The sequence below is a fragment of the Balaenoptera musculus genome, chromosome 14 (genome assembly GCF_009873245.2).
Source record: "Balaenoptera musculus isolate JJ_BM4_2016_0621 chromosome 14, mBalMus1.pri.v3, whole genome shotgun sequence".
Classification (NCBI taxonomy): domain Eukaryota; kingdom Metazoa; phylum Chordata; class Mammalia; order Artiodactyla; family Balaenopteridae; genus Balaenoptera; species Balaenoptera musculus.
The window spans coordinates 57,962,840-57,981,981 of record NC_045798.1 but is presented as its reverse complement, the minus strand read 5'-3'; the positions used below and the strand labels follow the sequence as shown (position 1 = coordinate 57,981,981).

General features: G+C 36.3%; 1 protein-coding gene and 1 pseudogene across 4 annotated transcripts in view; both read right to left on the bottom strand.

Annotated features, from left to right (window-relative positions):
- Positions 1-19,142, bottom strand: part of PIK3C3 (phosphatidylinositol 3-kinase catalytic subunit type 3) — a 167,434-nt gene that overhangs the window by 53,269 nt on the left and 95,023 nt on the right. For all 4 annotated transcript variants that reach the window (XR_005016191.1, XR_005016190.1, XM_036823238.1 and 1 more), the window contains exons 13-16: positions 14,368-14,435; positions 8,312-8,417; positions 6,706-6,822; positions 1,255-1,386 (exon numbers count right to left, since the gene is read on the bottom strand). Coding sequence is in view for 2 of the 4 variants with exons in the window: in XM_036823238.1 (XP_036679133.1) it covers positions 1,255-1,386; positions 6,706-6,822; positions 8,312-8,417; positions 14,368-14,435 (423 nt within the window). In the remaining 2 variants the exon portion in view is untranslated. The remainder of the gene's footprint in view (positions 1-1,254; positions 1,387-6,705; positions 6,823-8,311; positions 8,418-14,367; positions 14,436-19,142) is intronic.
- Positions 15,859-16,461, bottom strand: LOC118879950 (annotated as a pseudogene).

The window sequence follows — 19,142 nt, the reverse complement described above, 5'->3', positions numbered from 1 at the left end:
AAACTGCAATTCAGAATTTTTAAGAATGTCCACATACTTAATAAGGGCTGGAAGAAAAAAATCAGGACTGAATATTAGGATTAAAATGATGTCCCATGATATTTTATTGACCATCTACTTTGTGTATATAAGACATAATTATAAAATTATATTATTAAGGGAAAAATGGATCCAGAATACACTAAACAATAATGATAGATTCTTATGCCCCACTCTTACAACTCCTGCTTTTTGTCTTAGACATTCTTTTTCATCCTGTTTGCAAAAAAATGATAAAACTCCTTTTTTGATTCACTGGTTTTGATTAGTCCTAAGGGAATGAGAATTATTAGAAGCAGGTCTTATTTGGGAGTTCTAGCATGAACTAAGAAATACTTGCATTTTCTCTCCTGTACCAGCATTTTTCAAATTGCAGGATATAATTCAATAATGAGTTTTAAAACCAATTAAATAGGTTGCAAACAACATTTAAAAATTAATGCAACAGAATAGTTTTTAAAAGAATAGAAACTATTAGAGTCCGTAATATGCAGTAAGGTTAAGTACTGCTTTATGAAACTAACGTTGCAGTTGTGTGAGCTGGGCTGCCATGGGCTGCCTTTAACACACCCTTAAAAAAATCAACTATTTTTTACTGTAATCACACCCCTTTTCATATACCCAAGTTGTTGATCTATGAGCCCTTTCTTATCTGATACAAAGTAATATCCCAATGCAACTTATGCCCTTCTACCCTTAGAATCAGAAGACCTAAAACATCATGCCTCAGAGAGACCTTTCAATATGATGCCCAGCAGATAATGATGCTTCTTCACAAGTAATGATGCTCAGCCCTTTGGCCTGCTTAGAGAAGGCAGCTGCTACCAGTTCTTTCTAACTATCCAGGTGGTGGCCAGCCAAAAGAAAGTCTGGCATGCTATTAAGGACTAAAGAGAATTACTACACTTGAAAATACAAGAAAAAATTTAAGTCATAGGTTAACTGGAACTCATATCTAACCATGGGAACTTATAATGTCTAAGTTTGCAATTTAACTTTTACTTTTTTTAAAAAAAAAAGCTTACATGAGAAAAAGCAGGTGATTAATAAATAGCTCAAAAATTAAAGAGTAAAAAAATCCAGAGATATAAAAATATTTTATACATTTCACATAAGAATGTCTACTGATAATACTAAAGATCTTAAAACAAAACACACTGATAAATAAAAGGTATCTTTTTTCAAAAGTAGTGTCTGAAGATCCACCACAGTTACCTTAAATAATGTAGCTGTTTCTGGGATTATTCCTCTAATTTTCACCTGGGGTTCTAAAGGCAATGGGATAAGTTCCACATCTGACAAGTTCATCTTTTCGTTGTCTCCAAGCAATGCCTGTAGTCTCTCATTCTAGGAGAACAAGTTAGAAAGTACTAATTAGGTTAAAACGGAAAAGGGGTTTTTAAAGCATATGGTAAAGACATAAAGACTGATTCTATTAACTTTAAAATATTTGCAAAGCACCATAAAAGTATATGCGAAGTAATACAACATAAAGGAGAGAGTATGTGTCAGAGACAAGCACTTATAATCCACCTGACAAAAGCAGCAGCATGCTTTAAAAGGAGCAATCCCTTGACCTATGAAAAGCTGGACTTTCATAAGGTTAGGGAATATGTTTCTCTTGCTGCAACTGAGAATCAGGAGTATACTCAAGCTGGACTTTAAGGTGCAATTTCTATTTTCAAAGGATCTGTGAAATCACAAGGAGAATCTAATTTCATTTGAAGCTTAATTTCTCATGACCAAATATTAAGCAAGAATTTCATTAGCTGCTCCACTGCATGTTTTGGGTTTAGAAAGTAAACTCAATTTACTTGGAGGAACTTGGACCCTACCTTTTACTGTTCATTGACTCTGTCTGATCGAACTTTTCCCAAGATATCACCATTTATTTATTTTCTTTAGCTCACATGCATACTGCATTGAGCCAAGATTTCAGAAATTGAGAAATTCAAGCCATGATGAAACAGCTTTGTCATTTAGCAGCATCTATAGTGTTTAGACCAAGCCCATCTATTCAATTTCAAAATAACAATCTATTTCCTTTGAAAGCTGTGAGAGTATTGCATTCTTTAAACAGGTGAGCTTGTTCTTAAAGGGAGAAAACTTGACCTAATACACTGGGCTTCTTCCTATTTCTCAAACATGTCACACATGCTCCCATATCACGGCCTTTGTGCTTGCAGCTCTTCTGGCTGGAATAGTCTTCTCTAGATATTCAGTGGCTTGCTCCCCTACTTGCTTCAGGTTTCTGTCCAAATGTCAACTCTCAGTGAGGCCTTCCTGACCATTCCATTGAGAAGTGAAAAGCTGCCTTAATACTCGAACCCAGCACTTCCTATTCCCCTTTCCAGCTTTTTCTCCAAAGCACGTGATGCTCTCTAGCATAAAATATATTTTACTTATTTTGTTAACTTTCTCCTCCAACAGGAATGTAAGGTCCTTACATTCTAAACGTAGGGATTTTTATATTCACCTCTGCATCCTCAGAACCTAGAGAAGTGCTTGGCACACAGTAGGCATGTGATACATTTTTATAGAATAAATATTATAACATAAAGAATCACAAAGTGTAAAGAGACTACTTAACATTCAAAATGAAAGCTTTAATTGTTTTTTTTAAAGTGTGGAATCAATGCATTTTTATTAGAACTCAAATATCTACATTCAAAGACCTCAATCAAGAGAATTTTTCCTAAATGAGATCAGCAAAGGAAAGAAGGTGGCAACAATATTATTATTTGTTTTACCATCGGACACCTAACTCTTGGATCCCCTGGCCACACATTTAACACCGTTGCACTCACCAAGGCAAGTCTCTCCCAACTTCGTTAAGAGGGATGGAAAAGTACTATTACATATGATTGCAAATTATTAACTGTAGTCATTTCATTATTCCTAGTAATAACACAAATAATGGTGGTAGAGAGTCATCTTGGCATTTCACTAAAACCCGAGGGCTTGTTTCTAGTAAAACTAAGTAAATAAAACTATGTTTGTCTATTATCACATCATGAAAAAATGTCTGAAAAGATTTTTAGCCAATGTTGACACTATATTTGGGACTGTTTGACTTAAAATATAGGCAAAACAATATGTGTTTTGCAATATGTGGCAAAAACAACATTTATTTTTGGGGACTATAAGTGCTGTCTCCAGTAGGGAGTCATCTTCCAGAACAGCGAAAACTGAGGTGTATCCAGAGGCTCATGTGTGGCGAACAAAAGAGTATGTCACATAAGAACAAACTGCGGTTTAAATACATGCCCCAAACTGACAGTCACAAGAACAGGCATTCTTTCTGCTGGTGAGCACTGGGATCACACGGCTGCTCACTAGGGCACCTCTGGGGAGAAGGGCTCCTGGAGGAACAGCAGTAGGAATTTAGTTATTTAACCAGGATTTGTGATTCTTCTCAAAAACAAAGAAAATGCCAACTCAATAAACATGTGTTTCTCTTCAGCCTATTTTCTCCTCCCTAACCTTGTTAACATTATTCCTTGCATGCATCTCTGCCAGACCTGATCCCCTGCCTTTAAATTCCTGACTCAATTTTTCACCTTTTAGTCTCTCCACTTTCCTCTCACAATTCTGAAGAACAGTAAAATGTGTTGTGGTGTTTTACAAAGGTCACTAAGAAAGATTTTACAGTTATGGGATTAGGTAAAGAGAAGATATCAGATGAATCCTTCATATCATTTGGGCAAAAGATCAGGAAAAATAACATCTGAAGAAGAGATGCTCATCTATTATCATCAAGTAGAAACCTCACCCCGTTGAGAGCAAAATCAATGTACTGGCCATGAGAACACATTGCCAGTTACTATCACTAGTTCTGCAACCTTGGGCAAGTTACTCTGGACCTTCTTTTTCTCAGAAAACTTCTAGTCTAAATAATCTCTAGAGGTTCTTTCCATGTCAAATAAATTGTATTCTAAGATATTAAGATTCTAAAATGAGAGCCAGAAAAGCACTGTAGATAAAAATATGGACTCAGAATGTCTGGGTACAAATCCTAACTTCAACACTTACTACCTGAGGACATCTGGCAAATTACTTAACCTTCTACTACCTACTTTCCCTTACAATTGGGATAATAATAGTACCTAACTTATAGGGTTGTTGTGTGGATAAAATCAATGTATATAAACTCATAAAATAGGGTCCTATACATAATCTGTACTTCGAACAACTCCTATTACTATAACAGGCCTACTTCATTTAATTGCACTTCACTTTAGTGCACTATGCAGATATTGCATTTTTTACAAATTAAAGGTCTATTGCAACCCTGTGTCAAGCAAGACTATTGGTGCCAATTTTCCAACAGCACTTGCTCACCTTGTGTCTCTACGTCACATTTTGGTAATTTTCACAATATTTCAAACTTTCTCACTATTATTATACTTGTTATGATGATCTGTGATCAGTGATCTTTGATTTTACTATTGTAATTGATTTGGGGCATCATGAACCAAGCCCATATAAAATGGAGAACCTAATCGATAAAATGTTACGTGCGTTTTGACTGCTCCATTGACCAGCTGTTCTCCCTCTCTCTTCTTCCCCTATTCCCTGAGACACAGTGTTGAAATTAGGACAATTTACAACCCTACAATGGCTTCTATGTGTTTAAGTGAAAGGAAGAGTCACATGTCTCTCACTTTAAATCAAAACCTAGAAATAATTAAGCTAGTGAGGAAGGCATGTTGAAAGCCTAGACAGGCCAAAAGCTAGGTCTCTTATGCCAAACAGCCAAATTGTGAATGCAAGGGAAAAATTCTTGAAGGAAATTAAACTACTATGAACACATGGATGATAAGAAAGCAAAACGGCCTTATTGCTGATCTGGAGACAGTTTTAGTGGTCTGGATAGAAATCAAACCGGCCACAACATTCCCTTAAGCCAAAGCCTAAACCAGAGCAAGCCCTAACTCTCTTCAATTCTATGAAGGCTGAAAGAGGTGAGAAAGCTGCAGAAGAAAAGTTTGAAGCTAGCAGAGCTTGGTTCATGAGGTTTAAGGAAAGAAGCCATCTCTATAGCATCAAAGTGCAAGGTGAAGCAGCAAGTGCTGACGTAGAAGCTGCAGCAAGTTATCCAGAAGATCTAGCTAAGATAATTAACAAAAGTGGTAGATGACACAGCCTTATACTGGAAGAAGATGCCATCTAGGACTTTCACAGCTAGAGAGAAGAAGTCAATGCCTGGCTTCAAGGCTTCAAAGGACAGGCTGACTCTCTGGTCAGGGGCTAATGCAGCTGGCAACTTGAAGTTTAAGTCAATGCTTACTTACCATTCCAAAAATCCTAAGGCCCTTAAGAATTATGCTAAATCGACTGCCTGCTCTATAAATGAAGAACAAAGCCTGGATAATAGCACATCTGTTTACAGTATGGTTTACTGAATATTTTAAGCCCACTGTTGATATCTACTGGTCAGAAAAAAAAAGATTCCTTTCAAAATATGACTGCTCATTGACAATGCACCTGGTCACTCAAGAGTTCTGGTGAAGATGTACAGTGAGTTAATGTTTTTTATGCCTGCTAACATAATATCCATTCTGCAGCCCATGGATCAAAGTCTAATTTTGACTTTCAAGTCTCAGTACTTAAAAAATACTATCATAAGGCTGTGAGTGTTGGTGATTCCTCTGAGGGATCCGGACAAAGTAAATTGGCGATGTTCTGGAAAGGATTCACCATTCTAGATGCCATCAAGGATAACTGTGACTCACAGGAAGAGGTCAAAATATCAACATTAACAGGAGTTTGGAAGAAGTTGATTCCAACTCTTAGGATGACTTTGGGAGGTTCAAGACTTCTGTGGAAGAAGTAACTAGCAAGACAGCTAGACCTAGAAGGGGAGCCTGAAAATATGACTTAACTGCTGCAAACTCGTGATGAAACTAACAGATGAGAAGTTGCTTCTTAGGGATGAGCAAAGAAAGTAGTTTCTTGAGATGGAATCTACTCCTGGTGAAGATGCTATGAATATTGGTGAAATGACAAACAGAGGATTTAGAATATTCCATAAAGTTTGTTAATAAAGCAGTGGCAGGCTTTGAGAGAACTAACTCCAATTTTGAAAGAAGTTCTACTGTGGGTAAAAATGCTGCCAATGAGCGCTGCATGCTACAGTGAAAACAAATTGTTAGTGAAAGGAAGCGTCAACTGACGTGGCAAAGCTTAATTATCTTCATTGTTGTCTTCTTCTACAAAATTGCCCCAGCCACTCCAACCTTCAGCAACCGCCACCCTGATCAGTTAGCAGCCACATCCTCGAGGCAAGGCCTTCCATCAGCAAAAAGATGATGATTCTCTGAAGGCTCAGATGATGGCTAGCATTTTTTAGCAATATTTTTAATTAAGGTATATACATTGCTTTCTTTAGGCATAATGCCATTGCACACTTAACAGACTACAGTATAGTCTATACTATACAATATAGTGTAGACCTAACTTTTATATGCACTGGGAAACCAAAAAATTCGTGTGACTCACTTTATGGTGATATTTGCTGTACTGCAGTGGTCTGGAACAGAACCCGCAATATCTCCGAGGTATGCCCGTAAAATATATCAACCAAAGAGACAGTACCAAAACTCAGTATTTTATGTGACCAAGACATTATTAGTCATAAACAGAAAGCAAAGCCCAAAGGTTTACCTTTTTCTTACGATTTCCACTTTCACGCTGAACTGCCTTCATTAGGTGCACCAGCCGATCTACAAAGGTCTGCTGTGCAGCCAGCAAAGAACGCATAACTCTGACAGACTTATCACCCTGAAGGGATTCAAAGGAAAGAAAAATTAATTCTATGTAGCATAATGATTAGGGTTTCTTCAATAGCATGGGTGACCTTTATTCTTTTAATAGCCACAAACTTCAACACAAAGTAGTATTGAAAAAAATTAATTATCTTTATTCAGAGATAATGATAAACCTGTTATCTTAGTTAAACACCACCAACTCTTCCACAATTGAAAATTATCTGAATCTTCAGCGAATACTTGTCTAACAAAAACTGCACTTTTTTTCCCACACGCAACCATGTGACACAATAGAATTCATTCACCCAAAATGTATTCACTCACCAGTTCAATAAGTATCTGGAAGCCTATAATTTCTTCAAAAATGTGCTGGGCATACAGCAGAAACAATACTATCCTCAAGGAAATAAATATATACTTAAAAAAAAAAGTTCTCAAAGAGCAATATAATATGCTTGCTTAGTAAAACAGAAGCCATAAAAACTAAATGCTATAAAGTCTCATGTAGTAATTCTCAGTTCATAAAATATTATAAAATAACATTTTCTCATTTAATCTCTCCAATTACATTGATAAAGGCAGCTTGGCAATTGTCATCCTTATTTCGAAGATGGAAATTTATGCTCCAAGAGACTGAAATTTCTTCACAGGATGACAAAGGTTATAAGTGACAGAACTGAGATTAGAAGAGAGGACCAACTGCTTATCTGCTAGTCAGTTAGATATAAAGAATCTCTGGCCTCTGAGAACTATACAAAAGTTTAGTCTCAAAGAGTTCAATAAGATGTGACTTACGTTTTTAAGAAAATTTAAATGAAACATGAAACAGTAGATAAAGATGCTCTGAAGTAAAATATTACATTTCTACAGCAAATCACAGTTAATGTCGTGACAGTTTTCTTTTCATTGCCCGTGCACCTTCTGCTGGCTGAACTGTGACACTGCCTTAACAATCACAAGAATACCAGGTGAAAAATGGCTTACATACCTCTAGAAACTATAAAAGCAAAAATACAAGTTATATAGAAAGTATCTGTAATATGACCATTACCAGATTTATATAAATATACCTAGTCTTAACAATAAAAATAGAAAACAGTGCAATAAGAAAGCAAAGCTTTGGGGTTTTTTGTTCCAGGTATAGGTTTATTTTATTAAATCAGGAGTCAACAAACTTACTATAAAGGGCCAAGGATTAACTACTTTAGGTCCTGCTGACTATATAGTTTCCATACCAGATATTTATCTCCTATTGGAGTGCCAAAGTGATCACAAACAATATGAAAACAAATAAGCATGACTATGTCCCAATAAAATTTTACTTATGAACACTGAAATGTGAATTTCACATAATTTTCATGTGTCACAAAGTATTATTCTTCTTGTGATTTTTCCAACTATTTAAAAATAAAAATCTTTAGCTCATAGGGCATACCAAAACAGGCAACAGGCCAGATATGTCCCATGCACCGTGTCTGCCAACCCCTACATTAAACGGTTACCTTCAACAATGCTTGGCTGAACCGTCTCATCACATTCAAGTACATCTCGTGGGTCTTTGGATCTCTCTGCTGAGTATCTTGATCTTCACATTCCACTATCACATACCTTAAAAATGTAAAGTCATTCATGTAAATGTGAAATGAAACTCAGAATCATTTTGTAAACACTTATGCCTTTCCATTAAAACAGATCAATTCACATTTGCAAAAATAATTAATGGGAGTAATGAAACACATTCTATCATCACTCTTTTTAAAGCTGAAAATTCAGGAACAACATATATAACCTTCTATAAAGGTAAATTAATAACAGAATGCCTTAATGTGTACAATATCCTAGATTTTCTAAAAATTTTGGCATCAAAATGAGCATTTTCTCCTAATGCTTTATGAGGTACACAGAGCAGTAACATCTTCAGAAATTATATAAGCTCACAAATCTACCAAGTAACTCATGAACAAAAATATTTTCAAAATATATGTAATACTTTTGGTATTACATAAGGCTCTCTTATTCCAGAAACAAAAAAAACAAAAAACAACACTGAAGCTTCTCTCAGTAACATACCTCTGAAAGATAAATAAAAATCTTAATTTTTCCTTTCATATCCAATTTCCCCATTTCTCAAAATTCCATATATAATCTTCAATTTTTCCATCATAGAATTGTGGTTATAGAGAGTTAAAAAAATTTTAAATATAAATATAGTCTTAAACCTAAACTGCTTATACAATTCATATAATCATATAAATAATGACCTGGATTAGATTTTAGAGGTTGTCTAATCCAGTGTTTCCAACTGTTCTGATTGGAACAAGCCATACTAACAAATACATTTTAGATCACAACTCGTTACACACAGCCCATGTGTGCACACAGATGCATAAAACTGAAAAAAATTTCACAAAGCAATATTCTGTGAACAATATGTTAATATTTGTTACTCTGTTCTATTTCACTTTTCTTTAAATAACAAATGCTAGACTGTGAGCCTTAAAATTGATTTCAATGGATAATGACGTGCAGTTTGAAACTTGCTTATTTTATCAATAGCGAAACTTAGAGGTGGCTGTATCTTGCCCATGGTGGCACAATTAGTTGACTGAAGAGCTGAAATCAGAACCCTGGACTCTGGGGTCCTCGGCTAGAATTCTTTCTACTAAGCTTACTCTCACAGTTTGACCTTTAAAAACCACATGAAACTTTTGAACTTCCTTAACTGATAGTATTTCACAAATCTCAAATCACAGGGCTTACTATTTTCCTTTATACTATTTCTGGAAAGAAAATAGTTAACCATCTAGAAGATAAACTTCATGAGAGCAGAGAGCTTACCTGTCCATCTTGATACCCTCAGCACTTCCATGCCTGGTTCATAATACTCAATATATTATTGTTGAATGAATGACCCCAATCTCATGGATTTAACAAGTATCTCAATGTTGATAATTCTCAAATATGAATATATATCCCTTTTCCCACATCTAAGGCCTAACTTTGCATGTCATTAGGTGATCTGCTTTTATATTCAACTACCCTAATTTTCAAGCAGCAGATCCCCTTTTCAAGACACTGCTTGTCATTTTTAACCGAAGATGTGTAAAACTGAAGTTATCACACTAAATGAGTTATTTTTCTATCTCAATTGAAGGCATTATCAATATTTCAGCCATTTGGGCTACAGTTTGAATCACATGAGGTTGTAACCAAACCAGAGAACACAGGCTCTACCTAAAACTATAACTGGCACTCTGTGTTTAATTTGTGGTCTGTGCATCTAGAGCCAAACCTAGGTCACATTCCCTCACTTCAAACACCTATATTCAATTAGTCACTAGCCCCTGTTGATTTTTTCCTTTAAAATGCTTCTTGTAGTTGTGCTGTACTACTAGCAAGCCCTGTCTGGAATCAACCAGCAGATACCTCTTACCTAGCTTCTCTAACTCTAAAAACAAATCCCTTATCGATCAATACAATCATCCAAATTTTTCTTCTTTAAACTACCTTCAGGTCCACCTATATTAACAAAAACATCAATGGTTCCCGCTTTTCTACTATTTTAAAACAGTTTCTGTGGCCATAAGCTTCTGGTTCAAACTTCCACCATCTCCAATTCATGCATTCACACTCCAATCAGCTCGACTCCCCACCACCCCCACTTTGTGCTTTCGTTCATGTTGCAGTACTGTCCAGAAACACCTTCCCACCTCCACCTTTCCTTATTCTACCCACCCTTCAAATACAGGTGACACTCCGTCTCTTCCAGGAAGTCTTTGCAAACCCTAACAACTTCTTTCTCCTCTGACTTCCTAAAACAGGCACAGCCTCTCATACAACTTGTGCTGATAATGTTACCTTGCTCATCACTGTTTCACACATTTACTCCTAGCTCCCTTCAGAGGTTATAAAGAAACCGATGCCAGATTCCGTATCTTAAAAATCTTTAGTAGCCCTTGACATACACAATATAGTCTTACACAAAGAAATGTTTTAAAGGTTGATAAAATTTAAGAGCCTTCTCCCACTGACTTCCCAGGTGATCTGGAAGTCCTCAGAGTTGTATAACCTAACAATAGAATTTTCTGTAAAGTGGTATGAGGAAATAAACCCTGACAGTGTATCTACCTTATGTTCCCAACGAGAGTTCTAAACCAAATATTCAAGAAAGCATTTTTGAATCTTGAAACTGTCAATACAGATTCAAACCCAGTCCATACTCTCTAACCCTTTGAAGTCCTTGACTATCCCCATCATCTTAGTATATTCATTGTGTTTTCCTGTGTTTACACGGCAACTCCTTTCTAAAGGAGCAATACAGATGACCACAATATACAGGCTCCACTGCTTTGTTCAGGTCCCCTTGACTGTCAAGTAAACACAATGGCTGCAGCTACGTGATAAAGGTCACATAGCAAACACCTCTCAAAATCATTCAACCCAAAGTTCTTATGCAAAGGAAAAGTCCATCTAAAATAAAAATGACAGTGTCATCTCCAAAATGAAGGACAAATTTAGATCAAGACTAGAAGACCTAGATTTGAGTCACTTCTGAATTCTCTGTTCACAGCAGTAAGGAGACTCTACAAAGCACTCTCAGGTACTTCCTTGAAACCTGTCATCTTCAAGTAGAAATGTAGACAAAATTGCCTGGGTACCCATTGTATGATGACATCAGTGGGCTACCTATTTCTTGGCAATTTCATTTTGTGAGGTAAATAACCTTTATTACTTTGAAAGGTCTTAAAAGTTATAGAAAAACATGTCAAGGCAGCCAAAGTTTACTTTCAATTTCAACATACTGGAATAGCTATAAAAATAAAAAACTGCAACGATTTATAGATCCTGATGCCCAACACTTTACAGACTGGAGACTATAACTCCCCTCTGAGGTTTAAAATGTTGACACTATTCATTTTAAAAGGATTGTCTGTACTACTGTAGGCCTCTAAGGATTCAACTATAGCAGGAATCCTGTTTAAATCAATGGAAGGGGAACAAATGAACAAGGAAATTCAAAATGTTCAAAAGGAAATAGCACAATCAATTAAAATTTATATTTTAATATATTTGTTATAATAGAGTAAGCTTAGACTGAGAGGCATATAAATTGTTACATGTGATTAATATTTTTATACTATTCTGTCCAGGTTCAAAGGAATAGAATGATTATTTTAAGTCAATTATTTGGAATTATTTCCCATATTTTCACCCTACAATCACAAAAGTGGTGTGTACCAAAGTCAGAAGTCCACATCAATAGCTTTTCCTTCCCCATGAGTGTTTCTGAGTATGTAATATGCAGACTATAAATATGGGAAAAACAATTAATTACTCCTCAGAGAATGAACAGACATAGCACATGCTATTGCATCAGTGAATCAGAGACATAGTGGGAAAACACAAATCAAATCTAAGTTTGATAGAATGCTTATAAGACTGGGAGCTAGGACTGTACTTTGTTTATTATCTATGGAGAAAACAAAGTGCTCTTTCTGAACAGAAACTGTTGCCTCATTGGAAACTGCTCATCTAATAGGTTTCCTACTGTTCAGCTGCTTTCAGAATGGTTTGAAAACTCTTCCTACTTGAAATAAGATATCAAAGATCCTATCGCAACTAATTTCAAATTTTACAATGAAATCTGGTCTATACTCAAATCCAAAGAATACATAATTTTAATCACCACATAATCAGTATACATACATATAGCTCTTATAATAGTGACTACTCTGGACTATAAATTCTGAGCCAGAGTAAACTTTCCATGAATATCACAAGGAAATAAAAAATATCTATAAAATAATTCTTAGTAAATGATTTTTAAAATATATAAAACCTTAATTTTAAATACCTAAGAAGCTTAAAAGTCCTTACTCAAAACCTTGGCACTGTGCTCCACACATTTTTTTTTTAATTTCCATTGAATTATTTAGCCAGATTTTTATGAGGAAATATTTTTCCATAACACCAGTGAATAGACATACACTTAAGAATTCAGATTAGAATATGGAGAACATTAGGAAGCAAGAGGTTACATTAAAAGGAAATAGTACCTATCTGGTAATACAATGATTTCTAAGCAAAATTTTCAAAGTAAAAATGGTGATTAACAACTAGCCAAAACATTTTGTGGATGTATTTTCAAGGACATACTGAAAGTTACGGTGAGGGAAACGTGGTTTATGAATATTATATTAAACTCTAAAGTAAAAGCAAGGAACTATTTTTCCTCCCACTACTAAGGCCAACAGGAAAAAAAAAATTACAGGTATCAAAGGGGGGAAAAAATGACTGATTTAGTTAAGATTGTTGAAAGCGGTTTTTCTTCAATGAAAAGAGAACCGTGAAGGCTGAAACTAAAGAAATATTTGTTATGTAAGTAATGAACACCCAAGTTTATTAAAGAACCTTTGATTTATTTATCTATTTATTGGCTACAAGGGCAGTATCCAGATAAGATTATGTTTGGAGAGTGGGAAAATGAAGTTAATGATTTGACCTACAGGACAGTTCTCCAACTCAGTCTAAAACACGGAAAGCAAAACGCCTCACTATTCTTCAAAAACAATTACCTTTCAGAATGGACATCTATTAATTTGTACTGTTTAAGTTAACCGCAGTAAACTGAGCAGTAAGATTAGATCAGAGATCATTTCTACAGTTAAAAAAAGTATCAAGTTTGTCAGGAAGTTTAAAAAAATGTTCTCTCAAATGTACAGAAAGCTTCAGGTAGAGCTTACCCAACTGGCTCTGCCCTTTGTTTGCTCTATAAAACTAGTTAAGGCTCTCTTGTCTAGTGTTTAATCCTAGTGCTTTCTTTAATTGAACCAAAATATTTCTCATTGTGGCTTAAGCTACTTGTTCTTTACACTTTAGAATTCTATGACAGATAAAGGGAGCCATGCTTCACATTAATTGTGTCTCAGTAAATCAGTTAGCTTTTCTATGCCTCAGTTCCTCTCTTTCTTTCATGTAACTCACTCAGGAAACCTGCTCTCATGTAAAACAGAGATACTTACACTTGCCCTATTTAACTTCACAGAACAAATGAGAAAAGGTCACTGAAAATACTCTGTAAATGGCAAAATGTGAGATAAATGATCTAATCCTAGTTCAGGTTTTACCAAGTTCAGCTACATCATGCCTCTGCCTCAGTTTTCTCATGTATAAGTAACTTCAAATTCTAATTTTCTGGTCTTGCATGATTCCAGTGTTTTAGTAAATAATGTGAAAATACACACTCCTGAAGGACAGTGAAGTATCATACTTACACTACTTAAATAGCATAAAAGGCAAGCAGACATCAAACTGAAAAAAACGATTATCTTACCCAGTTTTATCTTAGTTCCTGGAAAGTTAGTGAAAGGAAGAGAAACTGTGGTGCTAATAAGCATTTCCATTAGCACAGTTGTAAAGAAATACAGCTAGATATAAATACTGCATAGGCTTTTGATGATTGCTCATACTTTATTTTAAACTGCCTTTTTGTTTACAGTATGGAAGAAAATAGTCTTGAACAGCGATGAGAAAATAAACAAAAAATTATTTCACATACCAGTATAAATAATTAGCCAGTGTTGAGTTTTTGCAGGCTCTTGATATCAAGAAGGTACATAGATCTTGCTGAAAGAATTAAAAGAAATGTATATATATTATATTACCATCTGCTATTAACAAGGGGGAAATAAGAGAGTCTACATTTGCCTATCGGTTTTCATCTACATATCTATGTCACAGATCAGATTTTCATGCATCCATCTATCCCTCCATCCCACCATCCAGTATTTATTCTAAACCAGGTGATATGTGAGAGGCTAAGGACGCCATGGTTTGCAGAGTTCCTTGCCCTACTGGAAGCTTAACATTTGGTGGAGGAGAGAAGCATTAAAGGAAGTCACAGAAATAGTTTAGATTGGGAGGTCAGAAGGCAGCAATGAGGATGTGATATTTAGGCAAGACCAAAATGACGATATGTACAAAGGCTCTGAACCTAACTGTTCAAGGAACTTTTAAAAGGCTCAATGTAGCTGAAATATAGTGAACACTAAAGTAAAGGAGGCTGAAAAGGTAGGTAAAAGCCAAATTGTGGGCTTTCCTGGTGGTGCAGTGGTTGAGAATCTGCCTGCTAATGCAGGGGACACGGGTTCGAGCCCTGGTCCGGGAAGATCCCACATGCCGCTGAGCAACTAGGTCCGTGAGCCACAATTACTGAGCCTGCGCATCTGGAGCCTGTTCTCTGCAACAAGAGAGGCCGCGATAGTGAGAGGCCCGCGCACCGCGATGAAGAGTGGCCCCCGCTTGCCTCAACTAGAGAAAGCCCTCGCACAGAAACGAAGACCCAACACAGCCAAAAATAAATAAATAAATAAATAAAATTAAAAAAAAAAAAGCCAAATTGTGAAGACCTTTAAGGTCACACTACTAAGGATTTTATTTTATTTATTTTATTTTTTTGGCTGCATTGGGTCTTAGTTGCGGCACATGTGATCTTCGTTGAGGCACGTGGGATCTTTCATTGTGGTGCACAGGCTCTTCACTGCAGCGTGCGGGCTTCTCTCTAGTTGAGGCATGTGGGTTTTCTCTTCTCTAGTTGTGGCACGCAGGCTCCACGGTGCATGGGCTCTGTAGCTGTGGTGCGTGGGTTCCAGAGCGCATGGGCTCTGTAGTTTGCAGCACACAGGCTATCTAGTTGAGGTGCGTTAGCTCAGTAGTTGTGGCACCCAGGCTTAGTTGCCCCACGGCATGTGGGATCTTAGTTCCCTGACCAGGGATGGAACCCACATCCCCTGCACTGGAAGGCGGATTCTTTACCACTGGACCACCAGGGAAGTCCCTTTTTCTTAAAAAAAAAAAAAAAAAAAAAAAAAAGACACATTTTAACAGAAAAACAAATGATTGATATTTTATACACTGCATTTTCTTCAGAAAATCTAGAGCAAAGGATTTCTCATATTTCTATAATAGTTCAACACCGCAGACTGAAAACAGAACTATTGAGAAAACAGCTGAACTTGCACATGAAGTCTACTTCCCCTTATTGCAGAATTCAAGGTTTCTCAGATGACAATACAGAGTCAAACACAGTGGATAAAACTTTGCAGATTTCCTGTGCTTGTTCCAGGCTGCTGCACTGGTAAACCCACAGGCTGTATTCTTCGTTGCTGGCATCTGTGGTCTTCAGAGCCAATAAGCTTTTTCCTGTCCCCAGACCATCATCATAACAGACCCTCCAGATGATAAAATATAGAGTGTGCCGATACAAAACATCTTACTGATCTGATGTGGATACTTTTATACCATACTTAGAAACAACCATAATAAATTCTTCCTCCAGAGGAACAAAAGACAACTTTCCATCTTGCTGGGTGACATCTATATAATTTATCAGGTCTAGTTGCCCCTCAAGACTTTTCCCCTCAGAGAGCTTCAGTTTCTCAATGGCACCAACATACTTTATTCGAAATTCTGCACAGGTATCTGAATGACTGTTGCTTTGTACTGAGCTCTGGGTGGAATCAATATCAAGGCTTGTCACAGTGCTGGATCGAGAAAGCCCTCCAAGGTTGGAATCTACAGACTTGCTCTTAGTACTGATTTCACTATTCTGGGAGCTGCTACTGCTCTGTCGCTTTCTGTCTTTCCGGAACATCTTCCACCATAGCTTGATCCAGAGGCGCCCCCTACAGAATCGAACACTATTTTATCGTCTTCAAAGGTTCCACAGACAGCAGTCTGCACAGAGAGCTTCCTTTCATTCCGACATGGTCAATTCTTGTCAGAAAAACAAGGTACCTCACCGCCGTCTGCGATCAGGGTCAGACACCCATTGCCAGGGCAGCCAGAGCCGCGGCAGCGACCCCCATTCTGGATTTTATTTTCAAAGCAATCCCTACTCAACAAAAGATCTAAAGCAGGAGAGTGAGATGATCTGATTTACATTTTCTGAAAATGACTCTATTTCCTCTGAATAGTACAGACCTGAGATCAGTCAGGATGCTATTACAGTAGTCTAGAAGAGTAAACGGTGAGAGTGGAGATAGAGTGAAGTAACAGATTATTAAAATATTCTGGAAGTATAATTAATAGAACTTGCTGATGGAGAGGAAGTAGGAAGGAAAAAAAGAATTGACAGTAACTCCCAAATTTATGGATTTAGCAAATGGGTTGATTTGTTACATCACAGATGGAAATTCCAAGTGAGAAACAGGCAAGAGTGTGTGGGGGAGAGAGATGTATTTTGAAACATCAAGTCTGAAATGCCTGTCAGATATACAATAGAGATCATATTTGGATATATGAATCTAAAACTTAGATGAGAGAAATGTGCTAGAAATATAAATTTGAGTTTATCATTACAGCCTAGGGCAAGAGTATAAATTGAGAAAAGAAGAGGACCCTGAGGAACAATAAAGTGTCATGCAGCAGAGAAAGTGCTGACAAAGGAAACCAAGAAGGAACAGCCAGAGAGGTGAAGAGGAAAACAAGGGATGTATGGTATCATCCAAACCATGAAAAGAGTTAGTTTTTCAAGAAGGGAGTCATTTATTTTGCTGAATAATGCTGGGAGGAACTTAAAGTATGCACAACCACAAACACTGAAGTCATTTACTACTTTAGCAAAGTAAGTTTTAATATAATGATAGTACCTAGTGGCTTCTATTTGTTTCCATTAAGTATGAGGCAGAACTGTGATCTAGAGACTGGGAAGCAGGGCATGAAGAACAGAGGAGAAAAGGTATGAAAGAGTCACTGTAGAGCAGGGAGAGCAACCACCTAGAGAAATGTAAGAAGGCAGTGTTGAGTGCCCACCTGATGTCTGGAGTCATGAATTTATAGTGATACCAACATGCTAGGTTATGTGATTTCTTTAGCAATATTCAGGTATAGAGAAATTATGTTAATTAATTAGGCTTATCAAGGGTTGAGATTGTGCCAAGGAAACTAAAAGTACTAATAAAGGAATGACTAAAATGATGAGCCATGGGATAAAGGCTATACTCAGAGGAAAGCAAACATTGAAGGGTGCTGATAAAGAAAAGGGTAGAGATCAATGGATTAGATGTTTCAGTGAGGTTGGGGTACTTAAAAAGTACCCCTTGTTCCTTCTGCTTAAAGTGTTCTTCCTCCAGATCACCACATGGTTGTTCCCTCACCTGCTTCATCTTTAGAAAAGATGTTACTTTTCCAAGGAGGCCTTCCCTGACCAATCTTTTCAAAATCACAACTGCCTAACCCCACCCCAACATTCTCTGTCAGCCTTTTCTGATTTATTTTTCTCCATGGAAAACAGATATCATTATCTCTTCTACTGTATATAAATATTATTGACTATCATCAGCCCAAACACTAGAATGTATTCCATGAAGATAAAGATTTTGACTGTTTTCTTCTCTGCTGCATCATCCCTAGCATATAGAATAGTTTCTGGTACATAGTAAGAACTCAAAAAATACGTGTGAATGAACTGATTACTGAACCAATAAATCAGTCCCTTAGTTTTGAAAGGGCAAAATAATTAAACTGGAGGTGAATGGTTCCTCAAAGGGCTCCCCTAAGGATTCTATGATCCTGTAATTTAAAATTCCTTTTTCAGTATTTTCTAATACATCAAGAGGTAGGCAGACAAGCAAACTCTGGTTAACAGTTAATACTGAAAACAAACGTCACTCAGTTATCAACATTAACTCCTAAAATTTTACTAAAAGCAATAATATATACATTTAAAAAAACAATCAAACTTCTTTCTAATATCAAGCATGTATTATTTATTTTCAACATCAGGGGCGTGAAATATTCTTCTCAAATTAGAAGTCTTAGGGAGAAAAATCAACAATACATACTAGATCAACTTCTGCAAATGAACTCCCAAATATAATTTTCAGAGTAGCACTAGCCAAAAAGACCTGTTGTACCTCAAAAATTACTCTGCTTAGCTAAAAGAACTTAATTTTTCTGTATAAGCTAAAAACAGCAGCTTAGTGTATTTCCCCTAGTATCAAAGTCATACATTTCTACAATGTAATCACAAACACCAACAATTACAGTAATGTTCATAAATGTGTTAACAATAAATATTCTGAGTTTCCTTAAAAAAATATTTAAGCCCAGTTTATTTTCACATTGCATTTGAATCCACTTATATGTCCAAAGCACCAATAAAATGCCTTGAACTGAAGATGGCACTTTTTGATGGGAGGAAAAGTTATAAACATGCATCATAAACCAGGTTATTTAATAAAGTTGTAATATTTAGTTTATTAATCAAAATCAATGTTTTCAAGACGAACATTATCTTTATGATAGATAATAAATGATGATAATGTTCTTTAA